This window comes from Theropithecus gelada, chromosome 14 (genome assembly GCF_003255815.1).
Source record: "Theropithecus gelada isolate Dixy chromosome 14, Tgel_1.0, whole genome shotgun sequence".
NCBI classification, from domain to species: Eukaryota; Metazoa; Chordata; class Mammalia; order Primates; family Cercopithecidae; genus Theropithecus; species Theropithecus gelada.
In genome coordinates, this window is record NC_037682.1 from 16,774,923 (window position 1) to 16,785,833 (window position 10,911).

The window sequence follows — 10,911 nt, forward strand, 5'->3', positions numbered from 1 at the left end:
ATGGAAAATTGGTATAAAATATTATGCAAGCAAATTAATAATTTTAAGATATTTTCCATTTGAAAAATAAGGGGTGTAAATTCTTATAGTTACTTTTATACCTAACATTCTAAGAGAAATTCTCTAGAAAATTGTATTACACAGCAAAAATATATGCATAGATCACATATTAAGAAACAGGAATCCTGATAACTTATACTGGGGAAAAAAAATCATACCATGAAAGAAGTCCATTTTTCCTTTCCTCAAGTTACTTTCTTAATTTTATAAACACAAAAGTCTGGGTTTTATCGATAATGACTTTCTTCAGAGCTTCTTTCACCTCCTTATTCCGGAGGCTATAGATTAAGGGATTCAACATGGGAATGACCACTGTGCAGAAGACAGAGGCCATCTTGTCTGTGTCCAGGGCATGGTTAGAGTTAGGCTGTAAGTACATAAAAGTAAGGGTCCCATAGAATATGGTGTCTGCCAGCATGTGGGAGCCACACGTCGAGAAAGACTTCTGTCTTCCCTCAGCTGAACGCATCCTCAGGATGGCAGAAATGATGAACATGTAGGAGACAAAGACAATCAGAAGGGAGGAAATGAACGTGATACCAGCACAGGCAAAGATCCATAGCTGTTTGGAGCTAGTGTCTGAGCAAGTTAGCCTTAGGAGGGGCATGTCATCACAATAGAAATGGTTGACAATATTGGAGTGGCAATAGGAGAGACAGAAGGTTAGGATGGTGTGAAACAGTGCAACTAAGATGCTATAGCTATAGGGAGCAGCCACAAGCTGAATGCAAATTCTTGGGGACATCACCACCATATATATCAGAGGGTTACAAATGGCCACATATCGGTCATAGGCCATGGAAGCCAATAGCAAGCACTCAGCCGTCATGAAGGCCAGGAAACAGCCTAACTGAGCAGCACATGCATTGAACGAAATAATATTTTGTTTGTACAAGAAATTCCCAAGCATTTTGGGTGTAATGACAGAAGAGTAACAGAAATCAACAAAGGCTAGGTTGCTAAGAAAGAAGTACATTGGTGTGTTGAGTTTTGCATCTGTTCTAATGAGTAGGATCAAACCCAGATTGCCTACTACTGTGAAAAGGTAGATGGATAAGAATAGCACAAAGAGGGGCGTCTTCAACTCCTGAAGATCTGTGAGGCCCACAAGAATAAACTCTGTCACCTGGGTGCAATTGATCTGAGTCATACCCCTTCAGGTTGTCTGGATAAAAAGAGGAGAGTTTAATCAAGCTTAATATTTGTGTAATTTTTTAAATACCTTAATATCCTTAAAATCAATTTTATTGTTAACATGTAAATGCTAATTTAGTATTAAAATTATTAGCTCACTTGGGGTCTGGGGATGGGACAGGATGAAAGGTAAAAGAAGATATTTTGTGGGAACACATATTTCTCTCTGCATAAATTTATTATATTTATAAAGGTACTTTACATACTATGTCCATGTGTACATATTATTTAGCTCCCACTTATAAGTGAGAACATGTGGTATTTTACTTTCTAAGTTACTTCACTTAAGATAATGGCCTCCATTTCCATCCATGTTGCTTGCTTTCTTTTTGTGACTGAATAGTATTCAATTACCCTTAAAAAGTGAATGTAAATTTGCCATTATGGCTATGAGGAAGTAAATATAGTGAATTTTGACAAACTTAGCATTTTTGTGATAAAGAGTTGCATCATTTTGATGGCAAGTAACTATTGAAAAATGGCATTTTGTAGGTATTTAAGTCAAGCAGGATGTAGTGGAAAGAATTCTAGATAAAATTGGGAGACCTGGAATTTATTTGTCATTCTCTAGCTACATAAACTTTGGCACATCAAAAATTCAGTTTGTTCTTTAAGTTTCCTAATCTATAAAAGGTGTTATTTTCTGTCTAAAATAATCATTGTTACTATCAAAAGAAAGTTATCTCCTGCACATAACAGGTATAAATATATTTTAAATTACAAAATAATGTTAAACCACAAAACTTGCTTCCCTGATGTATTAAAAGTTATATGTATGTAGAAGTCAGCAGAATCAGTTTACCATTCAGCTGTCAATGAATTATAAAAGTGATTATGCTGACTCCTACATACATAGTATGTATGGGTGGTCAAGGTCCTATCTCTAGGATTTGAACATAGGAAGTCTGAGGAAATAAAAACAAAAAAGTAAGGACACATGGAAAATCCTTAAGTAATGGAAGTAGATAGGTATAGGTAAACTTTTACATGTAATGTGCCTTTTAAGTTGAATACAGAGAAAAGTGTCTTAACATTTTAGTTCGTGAAATATAACCTCAGCAAATAATAAATTAACAAAAGAAACCTAATTGATATATTTTTATTATTTCAGGAAACAGCAGGGGAATATATCGGGAAAAGTTAGATGTTCTTTATAAATCATGGACTCGAAAATTAAAAATAAAAATTTTTGAGTATGTGTGCATGCATGTTTCTACCGCTTTCTATGAAGAAGATAACCACAGATAATATTTATCATTGCTGCTGCTGCTGCTTATTGTTACATGAAATATGTGTATCATCAAAGTTTTAAAAGACTTTTTGGTGTTCATACAAATACATAAATTTTGTTTTGAGATGATTAAGCAACTATTTGATAGGAAATTTAGTTTTCATGTCTGGAGATTCTAGGTAAGGCTGCACTGTTTGACAACTATAAGAAATTTATTATCTCACCTTGAAGTACCCCTTTATCTTATCTCAAAGGTAAAATGTGCAATGTAGTTGAAAAAAAATTATACATGACCTTTTACAATATAGTCCATGATGTTTTCCATCAAAATTCCAGCCACATCTCTTTCCTTCTTCCTCAAACAACACCGTAATCAATTAGAAAACTTATTTTGCAGTCCTCAAATACAACATGCCCTTACATGTTACCCAGCCTTTATATGTGCTTTTGCTTACACTTGTCTCTACCAGGTGAATGGCGAATGGAGAGCTGCAGTGAAAACAATTTATTCTTCAAGGCTTCCCTGATTTCTAGTTCCCATGCTGTGTTACCATCTTTCATCTTTGTGTTCTAGAAACATTGTATATATAATTCATTTACCTATATCACATATATGACAACCACCTTTTTCATATATTTTCTTTTGATAGACTGCTGACTCCATGGGCGGAAGCCATGAAATTTTAATTAATGTCTTAAGGTAACCCCTTCTAGATGCTTGATAATGGGAAATTAATAATTAAAAATTTTCAATAACCTTTCAATATTTATTTCACTGGTTCAGAATTAATGTTCTTTACTTATAACAAATACATTAAATGACATATTGATGACTTGGTTTTGATGTGCTCACTTCTTATTTGGGCAAAAATAGGAAGGACAATTTTAACATAAATTGCAATCTAGTCAATTAAGTGTCCAACTTTTCCAAGCAGACTAATAAATTTCATCTTGGCATTCCCAAACTTTTTTTTCATCTCATACCAATAAGAAATATATCTTATATAACACATACATATGTAACAGAAATAAAAGTATGGAAAACACTAGCCTTATATCAGAAAATGCCATCTAAAATGTTATATTCTAAAGTTCATTATATTCTATGCTACTTTATTTTTAAAATGCTTATCTTGACCTTAATTTTGAAACATATTATTTGAACTTACTTGGGTAAAGGGTGTTCCTATTTCTTCTCCAAGTGGGTTAGGGCAGCAACAGAATATAGGGTTTTGACAGTAACTCTGTCCCATAGGATCTTATTTAGGAGAATGATGCAAGTAAAATGATCAGAAAAAATAGTTAATGACCCAAGGGATTCCAAAGCAGGCTACAGGTAAAATAACATTGTTCTCAGGCTTTGAGGAGCCAAAGATCTATAGCTCTGTCTTAGCATGACATTATTGCTCTAATGTTATTTTTGGAACACTATTTATTTATCAATAATTGTATTATTAATAGTGCTATTTATTTATTCATATTTAACTTGTTCATATTGTTGTTCTTGTTGCTTATTTATTTATATTCTTTCCCTTTTGTTGTTTCTTAGTGATAACATTTAGATTTATTTTTAAAAGAAATATAAAATTTTCCTTGCAAAAATTTTTACAACACATCTTCCAAAGAACTAATTTGCAACTCCCAATAATCTATTCCAGAATAATTTAAGACATGATACTCTTTATTTGGCTTACTCTTTGAAGTGCTCATGAAATATTTGTGTGTTTTTTAAGGATGTTGCTAACTGTTATTACTTAATTTCTATAGTTCCCTGGTCTATAGAGTAGCCTTTCAGATTTTTTTTTTAGCCAATCTGTGGCCATAGCAAGAGAAGAACATTATTATAATACTTATTACAGAACAATGCATCTGCTAGGAACTGAATTGTATCTCTCACAATTCATATATTGAAGCATTAACTCCCAGTGTGATGATATTTGGAGACAACAACTTTGGGAGAAAATTAAGATTAGATAAGGTTATAAGGGAGGGGGTTAGTGCCCTTATAAAAGACACAAAAGTGTATGCTCACTCATTCTCCCTCTTTCTTTCTTTCTTTTTTTTTTCTCTCTCTCTCCTGTATGCTCACAAACAGGAGGTCATGTGAGCACACAGCAAGGTGGTGGCTGCCTACAAGCCAGGAAGACAGACCTAACTAGAAACTGAATGAGAAAGAATCTTGATCTGGGACTTCTTGTCTCCAGAACGGTCAGAAAATAAATTTCTGTCATTTAGACCACACCGTCTAAGTTGTGGGGTTTTTTTTTTGTTGTTGTTTGTTTGTTTTTTACTGTAGCCTCAGTTGAATAAGAGAGCATCTCTGAAAAAGCAAAATAATCCTCTACAATGAGAAAGGCTTTGTTGGGGGAGGGTGGTAGGGAAGAGGATGGGTGGAAAGCAATTATAAAACTACTTTTTTTTTCCCTCCAAATATAGTGTATTTTCTGCTACCTGAGGATGAAAATGGACAAGATTCCCCAAATATGTCTTTTATAGATTTCAAATAGGAAGTGAAAATCACAATTGAGTTTACACATAGTCAGCTGAAAATACATAAATGAGAAGGCCAATAAGACATTTGATACAAACACTGGGATCCAGTCATTAGCTGATCCCTTAGCTAGCTGAGCAGAAAATCCCAGTGACCACACACTACAGGAAATACAGATTTTACAGAATTAGTCCAAAAAGTTGCTAAGAAAACAAATGGCCACAATAAAAATTATAACTATAAAAAGTGCTGGGCAAAACCAACAAACCCAGAGTGTATGTATGTGCATGAGAGTGTATGTGTTTGTGTGTGTATGTGTGTAAGGTCTGATTACTATAGTTGATACTGATGTAAAATGTCCAGGTTTGACAAAAATTAGGAACAAAGAATTAGGAAATTAAGTTCCGTCGATGAGGAAAAAAAAGCAATCAATAGAAACTTTTCACTGAGCATCCTTGCTGTTGGTCTTTCAATACAAAAACTTTAAAATCTCTGTTATAAACATATTAAAGAAAACAAAAGAGTCCACACACAAGAATTTAAAGGATGAAAACAATATCTTACCAAATGGGAAAATTTTAAATATATACTTTTTAAAGAACCAGATGGAATATTTGGAGATAAAAATACAATAACTGAAATGAAAAATGTACTAGTTAGCCCAAACAGAATAGTGAGAAAGCTGAAGACAGAATTAGTAAAATTGAAAATAGGTAAATAAAACTTGTCTGTTCTAGAAAACAGAGAAGAAGAATATTACAGAAAAATGATTAAAGTCCTGGTGACTTCTGGGGCACCAGAAAGTGGTACCAATAAAGTGTGCCATATCAAGTGTACCAGTAAAAAAAAGGTGGGAGTCCCAAAAGGAAGGAAGGGAGAGAAAGGGGAAAATACTTGAAGAATAAATTACTGAAAACTTCTCCAATTGAAAAAAAAAAAAAAAACAATATAGCATGTGGATCTAAGGGACTCAACCAAACTTGAGTTAGATTAACACCAAGAAACCTTTAGGCTAATCAAAGTCAAAGTGTTGAGAGTCAAAGACAGCAAAAAATCTTGAAAGTTGTTGGTTGATTCTATAGAAAATCACAAGTTTAACAGATCACTTCTTACAAGGAAAACATGGAATGTAATGGGATGACATGTCCAAACTGCTATAAGAAAACAATTGTCTACAGGGACTACTATATCCAGGCAAATTATATTTCAGAAATAAAGGTGACTTAAAGACTGGCCTGGGTAAATGAGATTAAGATAATTCATTGCTAGCAAATCTGCCTTATAATAAGTACAAAAGAATGTCTTTCAGAGGATAAGAAATTATTTTCTATGAGAATTTCAGTCACAGAAATACATGAATCCCACTGGAAATGGCAGATATGTCCATCGTTTTTTATATTTATTGACATATCGTGTCATATTATTGATACAGTCATATGTCTGTGTATATATAGTCTACATAAGTATTCTCTTCTTAATTTATATAAATGATATATAATTGTATATTTCTTCTGTCCTCTTAATGACATAAAATTGCATACATATTCAATTGTAATAATACTGTCTTGAGGATTATAAGTAGACACTGCAGATGTGTGTGTGTATGTATGTATTTACATAGTGCTATGCTAATGTTAATCTGAAGTAGATTGTGGTAAGTTAAAATCAATATTGAAATCCTTAGAGCAGCCATTACTAATGCATGTCTGTGTGTGTGTTTGTGTTTGTACATATTTAACACATCAGAAATTAAATTTCTAACTTAAAAATTTTTAACACAAGGCATTAGAGCTCAAACAAGGCAATAAAAAAAAACATGAACTATTTAGAATATGAACAACATGAGAGATATAAATTCAGCCATATCAGTAATCGTGTTAAAAATGAATGGACTTAATGCTCTAATTAAAAGGGAGAGCTATTCAGAGTTCATTACAAAGACAAAATCCAATTATCAGCTGTTTACAAGAGACAAAATGTACACTTAAAATCACAAATATAATGAAAGTAAAATGATGGAATACTATTCCATGCTTATAATAACCGCAAGAGAGCTGAAGTAATAATATTGTCAGAAAAATATAGACTTTTAGTCATTAAATGCTATCACAGAAAAGGAAGAGCATTTAATAATGCTAATAAGGAAAAAAATCAGTATATTAAGTAACTAGAAATTCATGCAGAAATGACAAAAGAACCCTGAAATGTCTAAAATTAAAACTGACAGAAAATAAATGTAAATACATAATTTAACTTGGGATTTTGATATCAGTCTTAATAACTGATAGAGCAAATAAAGAGAAAACCATAAAGCTACAAAAGGCTTGAGCAACACTATCAACCAGCTTGATCTGAATGAATCTATAGAACGGCTCTTGATTTAACACCGGCTCTCTCATTAGCACTACTATCATTTGGGGATGTATAATTTTTTGAGTGAGGGGCCATGTTGTGAATTGTAAAATATTTTGCAGCACACCTGGCCTCAACCGTCTAGATAGCAACAGCGTTCCTTCACAGTATCCTGTCATTGTGAAAATCAATAATAAGCCTAGGCATTGCCAAATGTCCCCCTGGAAGAAAAATTACCTCTATGTAGAGCCACTGTTGCAGGTAATTTAATTAAATATTATTAAATTTAATTTTAAATATACTATAAAATACTCAATGTATTGTTAAAGAACTCTTATAACCTTGAACGGGGCATTCAGAGTGCTTTCATTTTTTCTATTCTTGGCAGCACCTAATTGTATAACTATTAGATGAGATGATACATTTTAAAAATACATTTTTCCTGTGAGAAATGATGTAAATTCTTATGGTACTTTCTACATATAATATATGATTTTAAGTCAAAATAACTTACAAAATGCAAAGAATAATTTTTTTTCAGTAAACCGATCTTTATTGCTTACCAATTACAAGCAAGGTATTCCAGTAGTTGTATGAATATGGGGGAAAATCTAGTTATGAAGGAATGCCCATTTTTGTCTATTGAACTCATTTTCTCAGTTTCAGAAACATAAAAGCTTGGTTTCTATTGATGATGACTTTCTTCAGGGCATCTTTTACATCTTTGTTCCTGAGACTGTAAATCAAGGGGTTCAACATGGGAATAATCACCGTGTAGAAGACAGAGGCCATCTTGTCTGCGTCAAGAGAATGGCTTGAGCTTGGTTGTAAGTACATAAAGATCAGGGTGCCATAGAATATGGTGACCGCCAGCATGTGAGAGCTACAGGTGGAGAAGGCTTTACGTCTTCCTTCAGCTGAGCTCATCCTCAGGATGGCAAAAATAATTAACATGTAGGAGACAAAGACAATCAGAACAGAGCAGATGAAAGTGATACCAGCACAGGCCAAAATCCATAGCTGTTTGAAGCGAGTGTCTGAGCGAGTTAGCCTGAGGAGAGGCAAGTCATCACAATAGAAATGGTTGACAACGTTGGAGTGACAATAGGAGAGGCGGAAGGTGAGGATGGTGTGAAATAGTGCCATCAGGAAGCTATAGCTATAAGGAACTGCTACAAGTTGAATGCAGATTCCTGGAGACATTACAATCATATACAATAGAGGGTTACAAATGGCCACATATCGGTCATAGGCCATGGAAGCCAGTAGCAAGCACTCAGATATCATGAAGGTGAGAAAGCAGCCCAGCTGAGTAGCACATGCATTGAAGGATAAAACGTTTTGTTTGTACAAGAAATTCCCAAACATTTTGGGTGTAATGACAGAAGAGTAACAGAAATCAATAAAGGCTAGGTTGCTAAGAAAGAAGTACATTGGTGTGTTGAGCCTTGTATCTGTTTTAATGAGTAGGATCAAACCCAAGTTGCCTACCACTGTGAAGAGGTAGATGGATAAGAATAGCACAAAGAGGGGCATCTTCAACTCCTGATGATCTGTGAGGCCCACAAGAATAAACTCTGTCACTTGGGTGCAATTGATGTGAGCCATCTAAATGCGGAAGTAGAGAAAAGAGTTAAGTCTAAGTCATATTTTAATACTGTCAGTCCTATATGTGGTGTTTTTATATTTATTATATTGTAAAGAGTTTAATTAATTGGATTTATTTATTTAACTAATAGAGTGATTATTAGCATACTGGAATCCTGTAAATGTGATGGAGAGCAAAAAGAATATAACACCATATAAACATCTTTATATCTACAGCATGAACTTGCATGAATGTAGGGAATAAATCCCCACATAATCTTATCCTGTAAATTAGAGGAAAATTGATACTTGCTTTCCAAGAGATTTGGAAATTTATGTTTCTTTACAATTCAATTTATGTCTCTTTTTTTTTAACTTTTATTAAAAAAAGATTTAATTACATTTTATCCATTAATTTTTGTTTTCTTCTCTAAAGTGTATCATTATCTTTTCCTTTTTCATTTTGACTAATTTTTATAATTGAATTATTGAATACCCAAATAGTATCAAATATCGTATGTCTCTCCAACTCCCTTTTCTTCTCTCTCTCCCACCATTATATCTAGTAATTGAAAATAGAGCTTTCTTTAAAAACATAAATTTCACACTCTGAAAATTACTATGCAAATAAATTTATAAATAAAAGACTGTGTTTCTTCACTGTTCTTCAGATTTTACTAATATCTCTTGTGTATTTACTTCTGCTCAATTTATCAAAGACTCCATTTCAGTTATTTGTGGTTTGTATTAATAAACATATTTATTGAGCAACGTTATGTGGTAAGTAGTAACTTTAAAAAAATAATTATTTACCTTAATTTCATTGTAAGTAAATTATATTTATTATATTTATAGGATATATTATATATATAATATGTAAGTATATACTACATATCCTAAAACCCTAATCAGGTGTAACTTTAATGTCTAATTATAGCAAAATGGAAATTGATGGATAAGGACCTAGGAACCCATAAATTCCAAATCTCTAATTGCATGTTAAAAACTGAAAGTCAATTTTGAGTTAAAATAGGAAAAAGAAAAGAGAAAAGAGAGGTCAATAAAAAGAATTTCTGTTTTTTGCACTGCTCAGACCAAACCCTTCTCAGGAAGACTAACTTTGAGACTCAAACTTTTTTATGACAAACCATAGAAATAAATAGTCATTGTAAGATGGCATGGAACTAATAAATATGATGAAAATAGTACTTTTGTTTCCCTGGCATCCACTTGTATTACATACTCTTTCGTTTTCTAGCGTAATCTGTTTCATTCTATTTAATCCAAACAACGCTTCTTGGGATCCTAAAAAGTGGGTTTATGATCTACTAGTAGTTACAAGCACAGTTTCAAAACCTGCACACTAGTCCCCACATACTGTACCATTTTCACTAACATGAGTAGATAAGCAACTTACCTTTAAGTTCCTAGCTATACCACCCACTTTGATCTGTAACCAAGACTGTGAACATTCCATCCTTAACACGTCCCTTGATTTTGTCTAACTGCTACTCTCGTAGAAGGTTATTTCAAACATTCATTTCTTTATTCAATAATATATAGTGGAAACTATTAATTTTTAGAGTGTGCACAGAGTCTGAAGATAGAGCAGTGAAAGAATAGACAGTAGTCCGGGCTGGAAAGAAAGCAAACTTTATCCAACTTTCCCCTATTTTTCTGTCCGTCGTTTTTCTCCACCTATAAAACACAAAACTCTGAAATGAAATGTGTGCATACAAACTATTTTACTTTGAATCCAAAGGAGAGCATACATTATATGTGAAAGGGCATGTGACTTTTTATAGTATCATCTCTGAATATTTTTATTATCCCAGTTCCACTCAACTCTCCAATCACCAGGAGTATCCATTGTTTCAATTAATGATTGATCACAATTTGCCAATAACAATATGCCTTTCCATACTTCTCTATTTTTGATCTTGAATCTTGCCATCCCTACTTCCTTTTTTTTTTTTTTTTTTTTTTTTTTTTTTTT

General features: G+C 33.0%; 2 protein-coding genes across 2 annotated transcripts; both read right to left on the bottom strand.

Annotated features, from left to right (window-relative positions):
- Positions 1 to 247: 247 nt before the first annotated feature.
- LOC112607020 (olfactory receptor 8U9) lies at positions 248 to 1,210 on the bottom strand. Its single transcript, XM_025358024.1, has one exon. The coding sequence runs from the start codon at positions 1,208 to 1,210 to the stop codon at positions 251 to 253; it is 960 nt and encodes a 319-aa protein (XP_025213809.1). The 3' UTR covers positions 248 to 250.
- A 6,766-nt stretch (positions 1,211 to 7,976) lies between these two features.
- On the bottom strand, positions 7,977 to 8,936 carry LOC112606982 (olfactory receptor 8U8). Its single transcript, XM_025357963.1, has one exon. It carries the CDS (start codon positions 8,934 to 8,936, stop codon positions 7,977 to 7,979), a length of 960 nt encoding a protein of 319 aa, XP_025213748.1.
- Positions 8,937 to 10,911: the final 1,975 nt, after the last annotated feature.

What these genes read in the sequence shown, in the direction of transcription:
- LOC112607020 (XM_025358024.1), bottom strand. Translation starts at nt 1,210, where the DNA reads ATGACTCAGATCAATTGCACCCAGGTGACAGAGTTTATTCTTGTGGGC.
- LOC112606982 (XM_025357963.1), bottom strand. Translation starts at nt 8,936, where the DNA reads ATGGCTCACATCAATTGCACCCAAGTGACAGAGTTTATTCTTGTGGGC.